Genomic DNA, 24188 nt, shown 5'->3' on the forward strand with positions numbered 1-24188 from the left:
ACGGAGTAGAGAGCGTCGAGGTTATCGAATCAAAACCTGAAATTACAGAAATTGCTGACGAGGAACTTAAACCTTTACCCGAATTAGAATCAGCTACACCACAAAAAGCTAGCCCTGTCGTAGATGAGGCTACATCAATTGACATAAAAACGACAACTGTTATTGAAGGAGGAAAGAAAAAGGTAACGAAAAAGAAAACAATTAAAACTGTAAAAGCCGGAGAAGAGAGCGTTGAGGTTATCGAATCAAAACCTGAAATTACAGAAATTGTTGACGAGGAACTTAAACCTTTACCCGAATTAGAATCAGCTACACCACAAGAAGCTAGCCCTGTCGTAGATGAGGCTACATCAGTTGACATAAAAACGACAACTGTTATTGAAGGAGGAAAGAAAAAGGTAACGAAAAAGAAAACAATTAAAACTGTGAAAGACGGAGTAGAGAGCGTTGAGGTTATTGAATCAAAACCTGAAATTACAGAAATTGTTGACGAGGAACTTAAACCTTTACCCGAATTAGAATCAGCTACACCACAAGAAGCTAGCCCTGTCGTAGATGAGGCTACATCAATTGACATAAAAACGACAACTGTTATTGAAGGAGGAAAGAAAAAGGTAACGAAAAAGAAAACAATTAAAACTGTAAAAGCCGGAGAAGAGAGCGTTGAGGTTATCGAATCAAAACCCGAAATTACAGAAATTGTTGACGAGGAACTTAAACCTTCACCCGAATTAGAATCAGCTACACCACAAGAAGCTAGCCCTGTCGTAGATGAGACCACGTCAGTTGACATAAAGACGACAACTGTTATTGAAGGAGGAAAGAAAAAGGTGACTAAAAAGAAAACAATTAAAACTGTAAAAGACGGAGTAGAGAGCGTTGAGGTTATCGAATCAAAACCTGAAATTTCAGAAATTGCTGACGAGGAACTTAAACCATTACCCGAATTAGAATCAGCTACACCACAAGAAGCTAGCCCTGTCGTAGATAAGGCAACATCAGTTGACATAAAAATGACAACTGTTATTAAAGGAGGAAAGAAAAAGGTAACGAAAAAGAAAACAATTAAAACTGTGAAAGACGGAGTAGAGAGCGTTGAGGTTATTGAATCAAAACCTGAAATCACAGAAATTGTTGAAGAGGAACTTAAACCTTTACCCGAATTAGAATCAGCTACACAACAAGTAGCTAGCCCCGTCTTAGATGAGGCCACATCAGTTGACATAAAAACGACAACTGTTATTGAAGGAGGAAAGAAAAAGGTAACGAAAAAGAAAACAATTAAAACTGTAAAAGACGGAGTAGAGAGCGTTGAGGTTATCGAATCAAAACCTGAAATTACAGAAATTGTTGACGAGGAACTTAAACCTTTACCCGCATTAGAATCAGCTACACCACAAGAAGCTAGCCCTTTCGTAGATGAGGCTACACCACTTGACATAAAAACGACAACTGTTATTGAAGGAGGAAAGAAAAAGGTAACGAAAAAGAAAACAATTAAAACTGTAAAAGCCGGAGAAGAGAGCGTTGAGGTTATCGAATCAAAACCTGAAATTACAGAAATTGCTGACGAGGAACTTAAACCTTTACCCGAATTAGAATCAGCTACACCACAAGAAGCTAGCCCTGTCGTAGATGAGGCTACATCAATTGACATAAAAACGACAACTGTTATTGAAGGAGGAAAGAAAAAGGTAACGAAAAAGAAAACAATTAAAACTGTAAAAGACGGAGTAGAGAGCGTTGATGTTATCGAATCAAAACCTGAAATTACAGAAATTGTTGACGAGGAACTTAAACCTTTACCCGAATTAGAATCAGCTACACCACAAGAAGCTAGCCCTGTCGTAGATGAGGCTACATCAGTTGACATAAAAACGACAACTGTTATTGAAGGAGGAAAGAAAAAGGTAACGAAAAAGAAAACAATTAAAACTGTGAAAGACGGAGTAGAGAGCGTTGAGGTTATTGAATCAAAACCTGAAATTACAGAAATTGTTGACGAGGAACTTAAACCTTTACCCGAATTAGAATCAGCTACACCACAAGAAGCTAGCCCTGTCGTAGATGAGGCCACGTCAGTTGACATAAAAACGACAACTGTTATTGAAGGAGGAAAGAAGAAGGTAACGAAAAAGAAAACAATTAAAACTGTAAAAGACGGAGTAGAGAGCGTTGAGGTTATCGAATCAAAACCTGAAATTACAGAAATTGTTGACGAGGAACTTAAACCTTTACCCGAATTAGAATCAGCTACACCACAAGAAGCTAGCCCTGTCGTAGATGAGGCTACATCAGTTGACATAAAAACGACAACTGTTATTGAAGGAGGAAAGAAAAAGGTAACGAAAAAGAAAACAATTAAAACTGTGAAAGACGGAGTAGAGAGCGTTGAGGTTATTGAATCAAAACCTGAAATCACAGAAATTGTTGAAGAGGAACTTAAACCTTTACCCGAATTAGAATCAGCTACACAACAAGTAGCTAGCCCCGTCTTAGATGAGGCCACATCAGTTGACATAAAAACGACAACTGTTATTGAAGGAGGAAAGAAAAAGGTAACGAAAAAGAAAACAATTAAAACTGTAAAAGACGGAGTAGAGAGCGTTGAGGTTATCGAATCAAAACCTGAAATTACAGAAATTGTTGACGAGGAACTTAAACCTTTACCCGCATTAGAATCAGCTACACCACAAGAAGCTAGCCCTGTCGTAGATGAGGCTACACCACTTGACATAAAAACGACAACTGTTATTGAAGGAGGAAAGAAAAAGGTAACGAAAAAGAAAACAATTAAAACTGTGAAAGACGGAGTAGAGAGCGTTGAGGTTATTGAATCAAAACCTGAAATTACAGAAATTGTTGACGAGGAACTTAAACCTTTACCCGAATTAGAATCCGCTACACCACAAGAAGCTAGCCCTGTCGTAGATGAGGCCGCATCAGTTGACATAAAAACGACAACTGTTATTGAAGGAGGAAAGAAAAAGGTAACGAAAAAGAAAACAATTAAAACTGTAAAAGACGGAGTAGAGAGCGTTGAGGTTATTGAATCAAAACCTGAAGTCACAGAAATTGTTGAAGAGGAACATAAACCTTTAGCCGAATTAGAATCAGCTACACAACAACTAGCTAGCCCTGTCGTAGATGAGGCTACATCAATTGACATAAATACGACAACTGTTATTGAAGGAGGAAAGAAAAAGGTGACGAAAAAGAAAACAATTAAAACTGTAAAAGACGGAGTAGAGAGCGTTGAGGTGATTGAATCAAAACCTGAAATTACAGAAATTGTTGACGAGGAACATAAACCTTTATCCGAATTAGAATCAGCTACACCACAAGAAGCTAGACCTGTCGTAGATGAGGCCGCATCAGTTGACATAAAAATGACAACTGTTATTGAAGGAGGAAAGAAAAAGGTAATGAAAAAGAAAACAATTAAAACTGTAAAAGACGGAGTAGAGAGCGTTGAGGTTATCGAATCAATACCTGAAATCACAGAAATTGCTGACGAGGAACTTAAACCATTACCCGAATTAGAATCAGCTACACCGCAAGAAGCTAGCCCTGTCGTAGATGAGGCCACATCAGTTGACATAAAAACGACAACTGTTATTGAAGGAGGAAAGAAAAAGGTGACGAAAAAGAAAAAAATTAAAACTGTAAAAGACGGAGTAGAGAACGTTGATGTTATCGAATCAAAACCTGAAATTACAAAAATTGTTGACGAGGAACTTAAACCTTTACCCGAATTAGAATCAGCTACACAACATGTAGCTAGCCCCGTCTTAGATGAGGCCACATCAGTTGACATAAAAACGACAACTGTTATTGAAGGAGGAAAGAAAAAGGTGATGAAAAAGGAAACAATTAAAACTGTGAATGACGGAGTAGAGAGCGTTGAGGTTATCGAATCAAAACCTGAAATTACAGAAATTGTTGACGAGGAACTTAAAACTTTACCCGAATTAGAATCAGCTACACCACAAGAAGCTAGCCCTGTCGTAGATGAGGCTACACCACTTGACATAAAAACGACAACTGTTATTGAAGGAGGAAAGAAAAAGGTAACGAAAAAGAAAACAATTAAAACTGTGAAAGACGGAGTAGAGAGCGTTGAGGTCATTGAATCAAAACCTGAAATTACAGAAATTGTTGACGAGGAACTTAAACCTTTACCCGAATTAGAATCAGCTACACCACAAGAAGCTAGCCCTGTCGTAGATGAGGCTGCACCACTTGACATAAAAACGACAACTGTTATTGAAGGAGGAAAGAAAAAGGTAACGAAAAAGAAAACAATTAAAACTGTGAAAGACGGAGTAGAGAGCGTTGAGGTTATTGAATCAAAACCTGAAATCACAGAAATTGTTGAAGAGGAACTTAAACCTTTACCCGAATTAGAATCAGCTACACAACAAGTAGCTAGCCCCGTCTTAGATGAGGCCACATCAGTTGACATAAATACGACAACTGTTATTGAAGGAGGAAAGAAAAAGGTGACGAAAAAGAAAACAACTAAAACTGTAAAAGACGGAGTAGAGAGCGTTGAGGTTATTGAATCAAAACCCGAAATTACAGAAATTGTTGACGAGGAACTTAAACCTTTACCCGAATTAGAATCAGCTACACCACAAGAAGCTAGCCCTGTCGTAGATGAGGCTACATCAGTTGACATAAAAATGACAACTGTTATTGAAGGAGGAAAGAAAAACGTAACGAAAAAGAATTCAATTAAAACTGTAAAAGACGGAGTAGAGAGCTTTGAGGTTATCGAATCAAAACCTGAAATTACAGAAATTGTTGACGAGAAACTTAAACCTTTACCCGAATTAGAATCAGCTACACCACAAGAAGCTAGCCCTGTCGTAGATGAGGTCGCATCAGTTGACATAAAAACGACAACTGTTATTGAAGGAGGAAAGAAAAAGGTGACGAAAAAGAAAACAATTAAAACTGTAAAAGACGGAGTAGAGAGCGTTGAGGTGATTGAATCAAAACCTGAAATCACAGAAATTGTTGAAGAGGAACTTAAACCTTTACCCGAATTAGAATCAGCTACACCACAAGAAGCTAGCCCTATTGTAGATGAGGCCACGTCAGTTGACATAAAGACGACAACTGTTATTGAAGGAGGAAAGAAAAAGGTAACGAAAAAGAAAACAATTAAAACTGTGATAGACGGAGTAGAGAGCGTTGAGGTTATTGAATCAAAACCTGAAATTACAGAAATTGTTGACGAGGAACTTAAACCTTTACCCGAATTAGAATCCGCTACACCACAAGAAGCTAGCCCTGTCGTAGATGAGGCCGCATCAGTTGACATAAAAACGACAACTGTTATTGAAGGAGGAAAGAAAAAGGTAACGAAAAAGAAAACAATTAAAACTGTAAAAGACGGAGTAGAGAGCGTTGAGGTTATTGAATCAAAACCTGAAGTCACAGAAATTGTTGAAGAGGAACATAAACCTTTAGCCGAATTAGAATCAGCTACACAACAACTAGCTAGCCCCGTCTTAGATGAGGCCACATCAGTTGACATAAATACGACAACTGTTATTGAAGGAGTAAAGAAAAAGGTGACGAAAAAGAAAACAATTAAAACTGTAAAAGACGGAGTAGAGAGCGTTGAGGTGATTGAATCAAAACCTGAAATTACAGAAATTGTTGACGAGGAACTTAAACCTTTACCCGAATTAGAATCAGCTACACCACAAGAAGCTAGACCTATCGTAGATGAGGCCGCATCAGTTGACATAAAAATGACAACTGTTATTGAAGGAGGAAAGAAAAAGGTGACGAAAAAGAAAACAATTAAAACTGTAAAAGACGGAGTAGAGAGCGTTGAGGTGATTGAATCAAAACCTGAAATTACAGAAATTGCTGACGAGGAACTTAAACCTTTACCCGAATTAGAATTAGCTACACCACAAGAATCTAGCCCCGTCTTAGATGAGGCCACATCAGTTGACATAAAAACGACAACTGTTATTGAAGGAGGAAAGAAAAAGGTAATGAAAAAGAAAACAATTAAAACTGTAAAAGACGGAGTAGAGAGCGTTGAGGTTATCGAATCAATACCTGAAATCACAGAAATTGCTGACGAGGAACTTAAACCATTACCCGAATTAGAATCAGCTACACCGCAAGAAGCTAGCCCTGTCGTAGATGAGGCCACATCAGTTGACATAAAAACGACAACTGTTATTGAAGGAGGAAAGAAAAAGGTGACGAAAAAGAAAACAATTAAAACTGTAAAAGACGGAGTAGAGAACGTTGATGTTATCGAATCAAAACCTGAAATTACAGAAATTGTTGACGAGGAACTTAAACCTTTACCCGAATTAGAATCAGCTACACAACATGTAGCTAGCCCCGTCTTAGATGAGGCCACATCAGTTGACATAAAAACGACAACTGTTATTGAAGGAGGAAAGAAAAAGGTGATGAAAAAGGAAACAATTAAAACTGTGAATGACGGAGTAGAGAGCGTTGAGGTTATCGAATCAAAACCTGAAATTACAGAAATTGTTGACGAGGAACTTAAAACTTTACCCGAATTAGAATCAGCTACACCACAAGAAGCTAGCCCTGTCGTAGATGAGGCTACACCACTTGACATAAAAACGACAACTGTTATTGAAGGAGGAAAGAAAAAGGTAACGAAAAAGAAAACAATTAAAACTGTGAAAGACGGAGTAGAGAGCGTTGAGGTCATTGAATCAAAACCTGAAATTACAGAAATTGTTGACGACGAACTTAAACCTTTACCCGAATTAGAATCAGCTACACCACAAGAAGCTAGCCCTGTCGTAGATGAGGCTGCACCACTTGACATAAAAACGACAACTGTTATTGAAGGAGGAAAGAAAAAGGTAACGAAAAAGAAAACAATTAAAACTGTGAAAGACGGAGTAGAGAGCGTTGAGGTTATTGAATCAAAACCTGAAATCACAGAAATTGTTGAAGAGGAACTTAAACCTTTACCCGAATTAGAATCAGCTACACAACAAGTAGCTAGCCCCGTCTTAGATGAGGCCACATCAGTTGACATAAATACGACAACTGTTATTGAAGGAGGAAAGAAAAAGGTGACGAAAAAGAAAACAACTAAAACTGTAAAAGACGGAGTAGAGAGCGTTGAGGTTATTGAATCAAAACCCGAAATTACAGAAATTGTTGACGAGGAACTTAAACCTTTACCCGAATTAGAATCAGCTACACCACAAGAAGCTAGCCCTGTCGTAGATGAGGCTACATCAGTTGACATAAAAATGACAACTGTTATTGAAGGAGGAAAGAAAAACGTAACGAAAAAGAATTCAATTAAAACTGTAAAAGACGGAGTAGAGAGCTTTGAGGTTATCGAATCAAAACCTGAAATTACAGAAATTGTTGACGAGAAACTTAAACCTTTACCCGAATTAGAATCAGCTACACCACAAGAAGCTAGCCCTGTCGTAGATGAGGTCGCATCAGTTGACATAAAAACGACAACTGTTATTGAAGGAGGAAAGAAAAAGGTGACGAAAAAGAAAACAATTAAAACTGTAAAAGACGGAGTAGAGAGCGTTGAGGTGATTGAATCAAAACCTGAAATTACAGAAATTCTTGATGTGGAAATTAAATCGTCACCAAAGTTATTATCTTTAATGCCACATACATCCATGATACCTAGTTTTCCCTTAGCAACACAACCCATTACACATGTTCACGATGACACTTCACAAACAAATGATAGTAAGATACATGTCGATACACTTTCTTCATCTCCAGTTTATATAGCGGACAGTCATATGTCAGGTATTGTATATTTATATGAAAAGAATACAAAATATTATAGATGTTTCTTATGTTGAATTGTGATCGTTTTTTTCTTTTTCTTGGTATTTACTCTTTTCTCAATATTCTGCAATATAAACTTTGGGAGTTTTCAATATTTTTTTCTTTATTATTTTTTAGTTTATTTTTTTCGACTATCATTTTTTATGATATAGTTTTTTATTTCTCTTAACACACATTTAAATACTCAATTAATCTTATTGAAATTTATTATATTATTATTCTATTTTTTTTCTCGAATTTGACGTTTATTAATTATTAAGTTATATTTAGCTTTTTCGATCATATATCTTTATAATTTTTTTTTTTTTAATATTATTTTAAAAATGTTTTGCATTATTTATAGTAATTTTTCTCTTCAATTCATATATTTGACAATAGTAGATATATTCCTAATTATCATTTTTGCATTTTATGATTCCTTATGTGTTTTTCATTAACGGATTAATATTTTTTTTAAATTTCACTTCAAATGGTATTTAAAATCTTCTATAATATAATTTACTTATTTCAGAAAAATTGTTTAATGACATTCCAAAAGAAGAATCAACTGATCAATTGGCCGAATCTCCAGTTAATGACTTAATTTATAAACCCAAATTGGACATTATTGACGATGCTTCAAAACCCTTGCCTTTAGATGATGACAAAAAAAAATCATCCAATGAAGTTGACATTAGAGAAGCTTTTTCGACATTAAAACCGAGAAATAAAAATTCTACTTCTGAAGAAGATGAAATTGTTAGCATTACATTTGTACCAAAACAGACTAAACAAAAAGAGGTAATTGAACAAGAATTTAGTATAAAAGCTCATACGTATGAGGAAGAAGAAATTTCCATGACTGGCAACGTGAAGTTGCATAGAAAGTCAATATTAGAAGAACCGATAAAACAATTAAGTATAAATGAAAATGAAGATGTTCATTTGCATCACACTGATGAAGGTATGACACCTAATAACCAAAACATACTCACTGAATTGGAAAATTCCGAAATTCCTTGTGAAATTTTGGAAAATCCTGGTGACGAAAATGCAGAAAAAATCTTTAATGATAGAACAACAATTGAAATGCCGGAAGAAAACAAAGAACAATTAAAAATTGTTAATGTCAAGCCTGAAAGAACTAGAACACCATTAATAAAGGATAATTATACAGCAGACGAGATAACTATTGAAAAACTAGAATCCATTGTGAATGAAGAAGAGCAACCCTTAGAAGAAGTTGAAGTGAAATTGAAATCAAAACGTAAACCATCCCTCAAAAAAGAAACAAAAGAAACATCACTCGAACAAACATCAGTTCTTCTTAAACGTCCCAAAAAGAAAGAGGAAACTCCACAAGAACAAAAGACATCCGGAGATGTTATTACGATTAAACCAATAATTGAAAAGCCAGAAGATGTTCAAGAGGTTACTGAAACAGTGGATATTATAACTAAACCAATAAGAAAACATTCTCTCAAGAAAGGAGATGCATCAGATGAGATAACTATTGAAAAATTCGAACCTGTTGTGAATGAAGAAGAACAGCCCTTAGAAGAAGTTGAAGTGAAATTGAAATCAAAACGTAAACCATCTCTTAAAAAAGAAACAAAAGAAAAATCTCCCGAACAAACATCAGTTCTTCTTAAAAGTCCCAAAAAGAAAGAGGAAATTCCACAAGAACAAGAGACATCCGAAGATGTTATTACGATTAAACCAATAATTGAAAAGCCAGAAGATGTTCAAGAGGTTACTGAAACAGTGGATATTATAGCTAAACCAATAAGAAAACATTCTTTTGAGAAAGGAGATGCATCAGATGAGATAACTATTGAAAAATTTGAACCTGTTGTGAATGAAGAAGAACAGCCCTTAGAAGAAGTTGAAGTGAAATTGAAATCAAAACGTAAACCATCTCTTAAAAAAGAAACAAAAGAAAAATCTCCCGAACAAACATCAGTTCTTCTTAAACGTCCCAAAAAGAAAGAGGAAACTCCACAAGAACAAGAGACATCCGAAGATGTTATTACGATTAAACCAATAATTGAAAAGTCAGAAGATGTTCAAGAGGTTACTGAAACTGTGGATATTATAGCTAAACCAGTAAGAAAACATTCTCTCAAGAAAGGAGATGCATCAGATGAGATAACTATTGAAAAATTCGAACCTGTTGTGAATGAAGAAGAACAGCCCTTAGAAGAAGTTGAAGTGAAATTGAAATCAAAACGTAAACCATCTCTTAAAAAAGAAACAAAAGAAAAATCTCCCGAACAAACATCAGTTCTTCTTAAACGTCCCAAAAAGAAAGAGGAAACTCCACAAGAACAAGAGACATCCGAAGATGTTATTACGATTAAACCAATAATTGAAAAGTCAGAAGATGTTCAAGAGGTTACTGAAACTGTGGATATTATAGCTAAACCAGTAAGAAAACATTCTCTCAAGAAAGGAGATGCATCAGATGAGATAACTATTGAAAAATTCGAACCTGTTGTGAATGAAGAAGAACAGCCCTTAGAAGAAGTTGAAGTGAAATTGAAATCAAAACGTAAACCATCTCTTAAAAAAGAAACAAAAGAAAAATCTCCCGAACAAACATCAGTTCTTCTTAAACGTCCCAAAAAGAAAGAGGAAATTCCACAAGAACAAGAGACATCCGAAGATGTTATTACGATTAAACCAATAATTAAAAAGTCAGAAGATGTTCAAGAGGTTACTGAAACTGTGGATATTATAGCTAAACCAGTAAGAAAACCTTCTCTCAAGAAAGGAGATGCATCAGATGAGATAACTATTGAAAAATTCGAAACTGTTTTGAATGAAGAAGAACAGCCCTTAGAAGAAGTTGAAGTGAAATTGAAATCAAAACGTAAACCATCCCTCAAAAAAGAAACAAAAGAAAAATCTCCCGAACAAACATCAGTTCTTCTTAAACGTCCCAAAAAGAAAGAGGAAACTCCACAAGAACAAGAGACATCCGAAGATGTTATTACGATTAAACCAATAATTGAAAAGTCAGAAGATGTTCAAGAGGTTACTGAAACTGTGGATATTATAGCTAAACCAGTAAGAAAACATTCTCTCAAGAAAGGAGATGCATCAGATGAGATAACTATTGAAAAATTCGAACCTGTTGTGAATGAAGAAGAACAGCCCTTAGAAGAAGTTGAAGTGAAATTGAAATCAAAACGAAAACCATCTCTTAAAAAAGAAACAAAAGAAAAATCTCCCGAACAAACATCAGTTCTTCTTAAACGTCCCAAAAAGAAAGAGGAAATTCCACAAGAACAAGAGACATCCGAAGATGTTATTACGATTAAACCAATAATTGAAAAGCCAGAAGATGTTCAAGAGGTTACTGAAACAGTGGATATTATAGCTAAACCAATAAGAAAACATTCTTTTGAGAAAGGAGATGCATCAGATGAGATAACTATTGAAAAATTCGAACCTGTTGTGAATGAAGAAGAACAGCCCTTAGAAGAAGTTGAAGTGAAATTGAAATCAAAACGTAAACCATCCCTCAAAAAAGAAACAAAAGAAACATCACCCGAACAAACATCAGTTCTTCTTAAACGTCCCAAAAAGAAAGAGGAAACTCCACAAGAACAAAAGACATCCGAAGATGTTATTACGATTAAACCAATAATTGAAAAGCCAGAAGATGTTCAAGAGGTTACTGAAACAGTGGATATTACAGCTAAACCAATAAGAAAACATTCTCTCGAGAAAGGAGATGCATCAGATGAGATAACTATTGAAAAATTTGAACCTGTTGTAAATGAAGAAGAACAGCCCTTAGAAGAAGTTGATGTGAAATTGAAATCAAAACGTAAACCATCCCTCAAAAAAGAAACAAAAGAAAAATCTCCCGAACAAACTTCAGTTCTTCTTAATCGTCCCAAAAAGAAAGAGGAAATAGTACAAACTCTCAATGATCATGAAGAAGTTTTCACCTTTAAAAATACAATTAAAAAGCCAGAAGTAATTCAAGACATATCTGAAACAGTTGATGTAAAAATCGAACAGAAAAAGAAACCTTCAATTGTGAAAGAAGAAGCGTCTGACAATATAACTATTGAACAAACTGAAACTATTATTAATGAAAAAGATCAACCTTCAAAAGATGTCGATGTTAAGTTAAAATTAAAACAAAAAACTTCTCTCATAAAGGAAACAAGAGAGAAATCTCCTGATGAATCTTCTGTTATTTTTAAACTCCCAATGAAAAAAGTAGAAATCCTAAATGAAATTGAAAAAGTGTTCAGTGTTAAGCAAACACCCGAAAAATTAACGCCATTGAACGAAGATATCTCTGAATCTGTTGAGTTTCAAATGAAACCAAAACGTAATACGCCATTTTATAATGTAGATGAAGGAACTGAGGAATTATTTCAAATAGAATTGAAACCAAAAAAGAAATTGCAGGATATAATAATTTACGAAGAAGAATCGTTAGATTTTAAGGTTAAGCGAAAGCCTTCATTACAGTCTTTCAGTCAAGGTATGAATGAGGTTTGATTATTTTATAATAATATATTATAAGAAATATCTTTATACTTACTAATTTTTTAAACAAATTGTATTATTATTATTTTTTTTTAAATTGAATTTATATTACTTGCTACAGATGGAGCTGAGCTGAAAATAGTTCAAGAAAAAGATATTTTCGTGAAGGGTATGACGAACTCTGCTCAGTTTTTATAGCTTTCGCTATTGTCTTGTATTGTCACTTCTGCTTTAATGCTTCACACTATTGAATAATTATTTCAATTTAATTATAAATATATGCATTGACATGTTTCAGATAATTACACTTTACACGAAGATAGTCATGATGGGGAAATAATGTTTGCGATCCGGTCATATATTGCTGAAAATGAAGATGCTTTAGACTTAGTTGAAGGTGAAAAAGTTTATGTTATTGGTAAGTTATTTAGAAATTTAAAAATTTAACAAAAATATTTCTAATTTTTTATTTTTTCATTTTAGAAAGCAATAATCAAGAATGGTGGTTTGTAAAAAAACATTTAACGGAAGAAAAAGGATGGGTTCCTTCTATTTATTTGAGAGACGAAACCAGCTACATGCGTTACGTACAAAAGAAATTACATGAAAAGATTGATAAACTGCCAATTTTCCAAAGTATGTATAAAATATATAAAAATAGTAGTATTACTGTAAGGTATTTTCATTGAATCATATGATAACCGTATTTAATCTATCTAAAAAATATACTTGACGTAGATTTATAGGAAGTTAGAAGTTTAGATGCGTTTTAATTATAAAATTTAAAAAAATATCAATAGAAGCTATCGGGGAATGTGCATAAAATTTCCTACCATTTAAGTTAATCCGTTTACATCCAATTTAGTAGGTACCAATTAATATTTAAAAAAAATGCTTTGATATTTTCATGAACCACATGATTGTAAGTGACACATAGAAATACCGGTAGTTTAGGTTCACATAATGTTTGAACATTTGATTAATCATAAAATAAATATTTTAAGGACATGCTTCAATTGAAAAACCTTCTGCTCCGCGTTTTGTCGAAAAACTCCAACCCAAACATGTGCCAGATGGTGGTACAGTCCAGTTTGAATGTCATGTGGAAGGAAATCCAAGGCCTCAAATCACATGGTTTAGACAAACAGCAATTATTAAACCCTCTCAAGATTTCCAAGTTAGTATAAAATTATGGTTTTGATAATAAAGTATTTTTAATATATAGTTTTCTATCTTATCAAAATTAATCGATTTCAGATATTTTATGATGAAGACAATGTTGCAACGTTAATAATTCGAGAAGTTTTTCCTGAAGATGCTGGCACGTTTACGTGCGTTGCTAAAAATGTTGCTGGATTTGCATCTAGTACTACAGAGTTAACTGTTGAAGCACCATTATCAGATCACGGTTCTGATGTAACAGGTCTTTCCAGAAAGAGCATGTCTAGGTATTTGTTTTTATAATTAAAATTTGTGGCCAACACATTATTATTAAAATATTATCTCCAAATATAAGACTTAAACCGTGAAATATCATCTATCAAGCAATGGCTTATTATAAAATCATAGTTTACATAATTTCTAAAAAGTGTGTATGGGATTTTCAGAGAATCGTCGTTAGCTGATATACTAGAAGGCATACCACCGACATTTTCTCGTAAACCTAAAGCTACGTGTGCATCGGAACACTCCGACGTTACAATTGAATGTCGTCTTGTAGCCGTGCCAGAACCAGATATATTCTGGCATTATAATGGTAGAGAAATTTCAGTCACCGATTCTATTAAAGTGAATACATACTCAGATATGCACTTCTATGTGAGCAGCATTAAAATTAATGATGTCCTAAAGACTCAAGAAGGTGTATACTCTGTAATAGCAAGAAATAGAGAGGGAGAGGCTAAAATGGATTTGGTTCTCAAAGTTAAAACTGGATTACCAGAGAAACCACAAATACTTGAGCCTTTATACGACATAACTATAAATGAGGGAGAAACTGCAGTTTTGAGTACTCAAATTAGTGGAGAGCCACAGCCTATGGTTGAATGGCTAAAAAACAGTAAGAAAATAACGGATATCAAAACTTTTGTGACCAAAGATGGCGTTCATTCATTAACCATTGATAACCCAACTCCACGCGATTCCGCAAAATACACTGTTATCGCTTCAAACCCGCTTGGTAATGCACAAACTACATGTTTTCTGGCAGTTGAAGGTACGTGCTATATGTTTGCATAAACTAAATAACATACTCAAACTAAGTTAAAGAAAAAAGTGTACGATTTTAATAAAAAAATGATTTACTTTATATTATTGTTATTATTATTTCTACGTTAAATAATAATTTGAAAAATAAAATCCAAATAAATAAACACATAATAATAGCTAGATGCATCATATTCCTCCTGAACATAATAACTTAATAATGATACTAAGTAATTATATCAAGTATAAATTTACAGAACTACCTGGTCCACAAGCTCCACTTTTTATTGAACGTTTCCAAGAACAAACTGTCAAAGAAAAGGGAACGATTACATTAATTGCCAAAGTAACTGGAAATCCAGTTCCAATAGTATCTTGGTTCAGAAATAATAAACCGTTACTTGCTTCTTCAAAGAAAAAGGAAGTATTTGATGGAGAAAATATAGTTTTGGAGATTGTAAATGCTGACAGTGAAGAAGACGCCGGTGATTACAAATGTGTAGCATCAAACACATTTGGTACTGCCACACATGGTGCAAGGGTGTCGGTTGATGTACCACAGGTGTAAGTATATAAATAAAACTATTGCACATGTATTGATAGTTTGCTTTTATCATGGTATAATATACATTTATTATTGTATTAATAACATTATAGGAAATTTGTACGATCATTGACAGACGTAGAAGTTGATGAAAAACAATCAATTTATTTGGAATGTGAAACATCCCACACAGTTTCTACGAAATGGCAACTGAATGGCAAAGACCTCTCTGGAATGGACCATAGAGAACTACACCAAGAAGGAAGACTCCATCGTTTAATTATCAAAAAATCAAGCATTCTCGATTCTGGAAAATACACTTGTCTTGTTAAAGATCAGTTTACTTCCAGCACAGTGATAGTTCACGATGTGAAAGCAGAATTCATTAAGAAACTTGAAGATGTCGAAGTAAAAGAAAATGATTGTGCCATTTTGGAGGTAGAAGTTTCTTCGGAAACAGTAAATGTTACTTGGCACAAGGTAAGTAAATATACCTATATCTTATTTTTTTTTTTAAAGGAAAATTATTCATTTTTATGTTATTTAAATAATCAGAACGGTGAAATGCTTACGGATGGTATGAAAAATAAAATATTCTTCGAAAAGGAAGGTCAAACACGTAAGCTAATTATTCGAAGCGTATCTGTTCATGATGACGGTGAATATACGTGTTCATTGGGTGAACAAGAATGCACAGCAGAAATAAATGTTATAGGTATTTATACCTATTTTATTAATTATATCATTATTTTGTATGTTTGTTTAATATATTATCCAATGTAATATTAATATAGCTAGGTAAATATTTATCCCTTAATCTGAAAATGTCTTCAACTTACTCGATATTTTTGTACAACCAGTTATCACACAGAATACAGTTATATCCTAATTATATTTATTTTCTAATGATTTAAATGATTTTTAATTTGTTTTTATTATGATTTATAAATTATACTCTAAAACTACACACTGAATTTACATGAAATTAACCATCTGAAGTTGTTTATTGTATTTTATAACATCTTAAGATGAAAATGAATTATAAAAAAATGGGTAAAAGGATGTCGCTCTGCTGTACAGTAGCTTACAAGTAGGTTACTGTAATGGATAGTATTAAATTTTAATTCAATAATATAATATCATTGTATACGAAAAACGATTCTGAGCAGAGACGGGTTGCAAGTCTTGGATACTTTATAGTTATCTACTATATAATATAAATTATATTGTTATTATTTAAATTTAAAAAATGTAGGTACCTATAAATGAATTCCAAATTAATCAAATCAAATTTATTATGTACTCGACTCACTTAGTCATTCATTATTTTATATACAATGTATTATTAAGTATTAATATAAGTCTTTAAAGATATTAACTATTAAAATTATAATATCAAGCATACTTTAGAAATTTCAAATACTCACGATTAATATTTTTAAATTACAACAATAAAACTATAATTTTTTTCTTAGTTATTTAATATGTAATTTCATCCAAATTTGAACTTAAAAACTTTTGAAAAAAACTGTGTTTGTATAGTTTTTAGATTTATTTTTTTGTTACAGAATTAACTACTTACGTAGAACCTTGTTTAAAATTTTCAATCCTTAGCTATAATTGAAAATAAATATTTTATACATTTTTAATAACTGAATAATTTATAAATTTTCAATTAAATACATTTTGTCAAAATTTGAACTTTAAACGGTTATAAAAAAAAAATATATATGCCTTTGTAGTTTTAATATTTTCCAATTGTCATGAATGAATAAAATTTCTTTGCTATTTATAGAATAAAAACTAAGATAAAAAAAAAAAAACGGAAAACATTTGGTGTGAATTTCAAATTTCTAGAATTATTCATTTTTTAATAACAACAAAATAAGAATATCGGTAGGTACGATAGAAGTTAAGTGAATATCCGATGTTGTAATCCAAATGTACATAAAAATTTTATTTGACTTTCCGGTTGAAATAATTTATTTGATAAAAATAGACAATCTTATGAAGAATCTTGAATTGATTTTGCAAACAAATACATTTTTATGAATTTCAAGATCAAAATAAATTGAAAATTTTCGTTTTTTTTCGTATTTTGTCAAAATTTAAGCTTCCAATGCTAATTAAAAAAAAAAAAGTGACTATATTTTTAATATTTTTTAACTAGCGTCGTGATAATATTGAAGCTTTTTTATGAAACGAATACAATTTTATTGTCATTTAAAAAAAAAACCTAAAAAGATTAAAATTTTTAAATGTCTCTAAATAACTTTAAAAAGATTTGAAATATTTTGAAAATTTCATCAAATATAAAAAATGCCAGTATAAACATTCACTGTTAATTTCATGTGTTATCGGTAATTTTTTTTTTAGAGTTACACCAATCGATTTTATTAAAGATGTCCGTTTTCTCTAATTTTTTATTTTTCCCAGTGGTCTTGAAAACTATTGGGAATTTCACCCCTACACACCAACTAGATTTACTTTCCAACCAGAAAAGCTGCTAAGGTGGAAAATCGAAGCATTATTTCGACAACTCATGGTCTACACAATCACAAAAAAATAAAAATAAAAAAATAAATATAAAAACTCACATAATTGTAAAATCAATACATTCATCGCTCCGTCCAGAATCTAAAATATATATGAACTATTAAATTTCTCCATAAACATTATATTTATTACGTTGGCATGATAAATTAAGCATTTAGTTCCATGGTGCACTTATCTAATACGAGTATATCATTTAATGTTTAATATAATATTTGTGAATTTAATTTCTATACACTAGATTATCCATTTAACTAGCTACACGAACTGAATATTGATACATTTTTTTAGAATTATGAAGAAGAAAATGAGTTATTATAATTTTTAGTTTGAATTATTTGTTGCATTTGAAGCAAATCTTTCGTATTTATAAAAATATATACATTATTTGTTTAAATTTAAAGTAGGTGATGGATGGATGCCATTATAAATAATTGAAAACTACAAATGTACGCATATCAAATATTCTGTTAAAAAATTAGATATTTTTTTAAAGATTTAGTGTTATGCATACTTAAGATTATATGATATCTAAGATTTTCTCTAAATTACAAAATGTCCCTGAGTGAAAATAAATAGGTAGCTACTTAAACAGATCAAGCAATTATTTGTTTTAACAGTTAGTTTAAAAATATTAGTAGGTATAGTATACTACAGGTAGCCTATTTGTAATGTAATCTCATATTATTTTATATTAACATCTATAATGTATTAAAATTCTATGTCAATTTATTCTGCATATTATATGTCCAGAATTTAAATTAAATTGGTTATTTTTCAGAACTAGCACCGCAAATAATAAAAAAACTAAAAGATCAAAAAGTTGCTACCGGTGAACAAGTGTTATTTGAAATCGAATTAACTAAAGGTGATGCATTAGTTAAATGGACAAAAGATGGTAAAGAATTACAGTTAAATAACAATGTGAGATTAACCATCGATGGAAAACGACAAAAGTTAGAGATAGTTAAAGCTACCAAAACAGATACTGGGGTTTATGGATGTCAAGTTCACGAACAAACTTGCACAGCAAAATTAACCGTCGAAGGTAATAATATTTGAAAATATTGTATTTTTGTAAAGACATATCAAACAACAAATGTGTATTCTTTTGACAACAGACTAAATATATGATGCACGAAAGCGATTTTTCACACTTTTTGTAGAACCTGATTATAAAATTAGTATTTGCACATTATCAATAGACAATTTTAGCTATACAAAATTTCCCAGATTGAAAAGTAGATACCTGCGTTTAATCTACTGATGTTAGAATTTTATAATGTACTTTTTTCACTTTATATTCAGTGTAACATTTGTCTCCAAACGACTGAACACTAAACGAGGTGCACTGGAACTATTAGGTCTTAAAATTTGTACAAAATATTGCTTAACTAATGATTACTACTCAACTAATAATTGCTTTTTTCTAGAACCAAGAGCCAGTTTCATTAAAAAATTACCTGATATAACACTCGCCGTACAAGGTAGTAATATTAAATTAACAGTTGAGCTTTCCAAGCCTGATATACCAGTAAAATGGCTAAGGTACTAAGTGTCAAATTGTTATTTAATTCATATTATTTTAACGTTGTGAAACTTTACGATTTAGATCAGGTAAAATGATAAAAGAATCTGAAAAATATGAAATAATTTCTGAAGGAGCCGTCCATACCTTGGTTATTAAAAAACCTACAACTGATGACGAAGCAGAATATATATGTACTGCTGTAAACGTAAAAACATCAACGAAATTAAAAGTTGAAGGTACACTATTTACAATGTTGAAATCTATTAAAAAAATTTTATTATTATTTTTAATTATGAACTATAATTTTCAGTAAATGAAGAACCACCTAAAATAAATAACCTTCCAAAAGAATATCGTTTGAAAAATGGGGAAGATCTAAACGTGGATGTTACATTTACGTCTACATCTTTGCCAACAGTAGAATGGTTTATCAACGGAAATATACTAATAAAATCAAATAGAGTATGTGCATTTTAATATCTAATTAAAACAAAAATCATAAATTACATTTTGGTTTAGGTGTCCTATTCTATTAATGAATCATCGGCGAGTTTGACCATTACGAAGGTAGAAGAATTAGACACTGGTGTCCTATCATTGAAATTAAAAAATATTTATGGCGAAACTACTGCAGATATGAACATTATTGTTATTAGTTAGTATTGATTTTTTTTTTTTCTAACAAACTTGATCAATAATGAATTATTATACATATTACAGAGGTGCCTGGTGAACCGGGAATTCCAGATATTATCGAAGTCACAGACACTTCTGTAACACTTCATTGGAAACCTCCACAGTTTGATGGAAATTCACCTATTGAAGGTTACGTTGTTGAATACCACGACAAAGATGAGTTTATGGTGTAAGTAAACAGAAATATTTCAATGTCTTCAGTTGTACACGCATTTTTTATTACAATTATTTTTCAGGTGGCATAAAGTAAAAGTGACAGATACTACACACGAAGTAACAAATTTAGTAACTGGACATGAAATAATGTTCAAAGTGGCTGCAATAAATTGTGCTGGAATAGGACCTACATCACACAATACAAAATATATTAAGATGGCAAGTCCCGGGTCATTTACTCCACCCGTTATTCAAGAACCTTTATCTGACTTATCAATTGGAATGGGTAAATTGGCAGTGCTCCAATGTGTAATTACTGGAAAACCCACGCCGGATATTAAATGGTAATCGTCTAAATTACCTTATTAGGTATTGCGTCGTAGATTTTAAAAACTTAACATTTTATTTTATTTGTTATATTCATAATGTAATTAATTACATATTGAATATTAATGGTTTGAAATTTGATTAAAAAATGTATACTTAAAGGTTTAAGAACAAAATTGTATACAAAACTAAGACAACATCCTTTGAAAACCATGTGGCTAAGTTAACGATCACTGAGTGCAGTGAATCTACAATAGGTACTTACACCTGTCAAGCGACCAACGGAGCTGGTACTGCGCAGACATCATGTAAACTCAGCGTACAAGATGTTCCTAAAATTGAAGTCCACGAATCGGAGATTTCGCAAATGATTAGGGTGCGAAATCAATGGAAGGTCAAGGCTACATACAAGGGTTATCCGAGGCCAACAATTTCATGGCTGAAGAACAATCAACCGTTATCGGTGGCTGATAAACACATAAGTGTATACGATGACGACGATGAATGGTCATCGACAATAGCTATTTACTCGGCGGAAAGACCGGACACTGGCGTTTACACAGTAACCGCATCGAATGATGCCGGCACAGCCACGTGCAATCTGAACCTCAAAGTTATTGGTGAGTTAGTCGCATTTTAGGCTTTAGGGTTTTTAACATCGATAAAATATAATATTAACGTGTAGTATTGTGTTTAGAGCCGGCTAATGATGGTAAGCAATAAAAGAAATTCTGTCGGTTGGTAATGTTTTTTTCTCGCCCCTTGTGTCAATCCCGTTAATTTTTTGTTATTTTCCTTCCCCTTTCTCGCAGAGAATGCGATTGTGAAAAATCCAATCATATGTGTTTTAACATTGTCACCCGATTCAAATAACGAATACTTCATATTAATAATTTATCTAACGGTTGTTCTGATACACTGTTATATTTTCGTGAACAGATAAACCAAGCGCGCCGCAAGGCCCGATGCGCATCAAAGAAATCAACTCAGACTCTGTGACGATCGAGTGGAATAAGCCATCCGATGACGGTGGTTTGGAAATATCGTCATATCAGGTTGAAAGATGCAACGTGGGTAAGATGGTCTGGTCAAAGGTGGCCGACGTAGATCACGACGTTTCAGCGTACAGCGTGCAAAAGTTACACGAAGACGCCGAATACATGTTTAGGGTTTGTGCTCAAAACGCTGTTGGTGCATCAGACTTTTTGGACAGCGAACCTGTAACCGTGAAATGTCGTTACCGTAAGTATATCGAACGTCAAACAATCTCAGTTAATGAACGATAAGTCATATATTCAGGTCATTGCACGACAGTTAACATAACTGTGATCAGTTAGTATTAACATTAAATAAACTTACCTAAAATCATAAAATACTTATGATAAACAATATTGTTATGATAAGAAACAATATTTTGTATAGAAGTACCTATCACGAGGAAATACAATAAAGATACATGTATATTTAAACTTTTAAACAATTATGCTCAAAAATTGTGTGACAATATATTATTATAGTCACTACTAGCAATATAATTAATATTATTATTAATATTTTTATTTAAACGCTACAGATAAACCGTCAGCACCACAAGGTCCTTTGCAGATCACAGGCGTGACAGATACATCGTCGACAATCGCTTGGTTACCACCTTTCGACAATGGTGGAATAGCGATCGAAGACTATTGTGTGGAAATCAAGGAGGTAGACAAAAAAGCTTGGAGGAAGGTATGTTAAATAAATTATTAACATTGAGTAACGTAAACTATAATGTAATTTAACTTTGCTTTCCGATATTCAGATTGGTTCCACAAAAGACTTACACATAAAGTTGTTGGACTTGAAGAAAGGGTCTTCTTACGACGTCAGAATTACAGCTAGGAATCATGTGGGCTACGGAAAACCATATCAATCAGATGAACCGATTGTGGCGGGCAAACGCATAAGTGAGAAAAAACTAATCTCGTAAAATACTTGCTGTCTGTATAGTATCGCTTTACATTAGTCTCGACATGCTAATGCTTTTTTGCTTTTATTAATCTGCTTATATAGACTTTAGAAATGGAATATCAGATGAAACACTATACGTACTTATGGGAATATTCCCCACCAGACCAAGAGTTTCCGGTAAGTAATTATTTACCCACTTTGGTAGCTATTTTTTAAATCCCATCAACCAAAGTTTTATTATTTCGCGGTAATCTCTATCATAGAAACCGATTTTACGTTTCACCCTAACATATTGCAATGGTAATGACCTATGTCCTATACGATTATATGAAAATATGCTTATCAATAGGTATATGTGTTTTCATTTCCAGCTTTCTACTCTAACAATAGAATATTTTTATTTTCATAATTTATTGTACTTTATTTTTTTATTTTTTTTAATATGTCTAAATATTGCATATAAATAATTGTTTTTTATTAACATTATTGTATTTTAATATTATAATATAACATCATTATTTTATTATTTTATATTTTGTTTTAATTATGACAAAATCTATGTTTAGATATAGTAAAGTAATGATAAAATATATATTTTCTAACCAAACGAATATTTACTAGATGATTTTATTATTTTCTAAACAACGTATAATCATTTAATAATTATTATTAAAATAATAACTAACAGCAAAGTTAATTTATTATTTATAAGTTTATAACATTTAACATAAATCATACGAATGTAAATAGTGAAAATTCTATAACATTGTTTCGTGATTTCCCATTTTTATTTAGTTATATTATAGACTAGTATATAGTATATACATAGGTATTAAATATAGATTAGGTACTTATAGCCTATTTATTATTTAAGCCTTATAAAATTATTGTTTGTTTTTTTTAATTAGTGTGTTATCTTAGATGAGTTGAGTTTAAAATTTAAATCAATCTATATTTATCTGATTCGACAGCTATATTATACTGTAATATTAAAGTACTAATTTTCTATATCTATAAGCTTGTTTAAATATTTCTACTTGATTAGTTTGCTTACTGGTAGTGAAAACCATATTGCTAAACCTATACGAACCCATATAAATTATATTTTATTCAAAATAATATATACATACATTATTTTCTACTGTGAGATTTATTAACAACACCGGTTAAAGAAACCTCTCAATGACCCGTCATACAAATTGTCTACAAAGTTCAAAAATATTTTGAAAATTAAACAAATATTACTACATTAAAAAACTTGTTTTAGACACCCTGTATAAGCGTGCCGTGTACGTAGACATAACATAATAGTATATAATATATCGTGACCACTTCGTGAAATCGATCTTTTCGTGAAAAGAAGACCATTTCGTGAAATGGAAACACGTTTTTTACACTTTGTGAAATTCAAAAGTATTTCACGAAATGGTCGCTCAAATTTAACATCGTGTAATTTTTTTTCACAAAGTGGTCGTTCACTTTTTTTGTACTGAAATACAACATTTAACGACTTATTCTACCCTTATAGATTTAACTTAAATAATTATGTATAGTAATAAAATTTATTTATATCATAATAATTTAATAACCGTATTGTGAACATTTTTTATTTATTAGAGAAGGAAAATGAATTTGACAACGACTATTACATTTAAAACAAACACATATTTTGGTTTGATAAGCATTTTTACACGAACAACTTACAAATCCCTGACCTCCAGATAAAATTTAGACAGTTTCACGCAAGGTTAATTCTGTATGATCATCATTATGATTATGACTTTTATCAAAATCAATTAATATCATCTACACATTTCAGATAGTCTGGTAATTGCAGTATAATAGTCGTATAGTATAATCTAGATATTATTTAAACATTTCTTATAT

The 24188-nt window shown here is 32.1% G+C and overlaps 1 protein-coding gene across 4 annotated transcripts in view; it reads left to right on the plus strand.

Moving 5' to 3' along the window:
- The window catches only part of sls (sallimus), a 112644-nt gene that overhangs the window by 84390 nt on the left and 4066 nt on the right, over window positions 1-24188 (plus strand). For 2 of the 4 annotated variants that reach the window (XM_089220612.1, XM_089220615.1), the window contains 22 exons: window positions 8360-12334; window positions 12461-12508; window positions 12638-12757; window positions 12823-12975; window positions 13344-13516; window positions 13597-13787; window positions 13947-14554; window positions 14802-15108; window positions 15202-15568; window positions 15644-15803; window positions 18423-18689; window positions 19075-19189; window positions 19254-19408; window positions 19483-19634; window positions 19692-19827; window positions 19893-20037; window positions 20105-20368; window positions 20514-20971; window positions 21291-21593; window positions 21925-22079; window positions 22153-22297; window positions 22404-22478. In XM_089220612.1, coding sequence (XP_089076738.1) covers window positions 8360-12334; window positions 12461-12508; window positions 12638-12757; window positions 12823-12975; window positions 13344-13516; window positions 13597-13787; window positions 13947-14554; window positions 14802-15108; window positions 15202-15568; window positions 15644-15803; window positions 18423-18689; window positions 19075-19189; window positions 19254-19408; window positions 19483-19634; window positions 19692-19827; window positions 19893-20037; window positions 20105-20368; window positions 20514-20971; window positions 21291-21593; window positions 21925-22079; window positions 22153-22297; window positions 22404-22478 — 8472 coding nt within the window. Of the gene's footprint in view, window positions 1-8359; window positions 12335-12460; window positions 12509-12637; window positions 12758-12822; window positions 12976-13343; window positions 13517-13596; window positions 13788-13946; window positions 14555-14801; window positions 15109-15201; window positions 15569-15643; window positions 15804-18422; window positions 18690-19074; window positions 19190-19253; window positions 19409-19482; window positions 19635-19691; window positions 19828-19892; window positions 20038-20104; window positions 20369-20513; window positions 20972-21048; window positions 21260-21290; window positions 21594-21924; window positions 22080-22152; window positions 22298-22403; window positions 22479-24188 lie in introns of those variants that run through there. The other 2 variants (XM_089220613.1, XM_089220614.1) reach the window with 2 other exon arrangements.

This window comes from Diuraphis noxia, unplaced genomic scaffold, assembly GCF_037042655.1.
Source record: "Diuraphis noxia isolate RWA-SAM2 unplaced genomic scaffold, SU_Dnox_SAM2 contig0002, whole genome shotgun sequence".
In the NCBI taxonomy this organism is placed as follows: Eukaryota; Metazoa; Arthropoda; class Insecta; order Hemiptera; family Aphididae; genus Diuraphis; species Diuraphis noxia.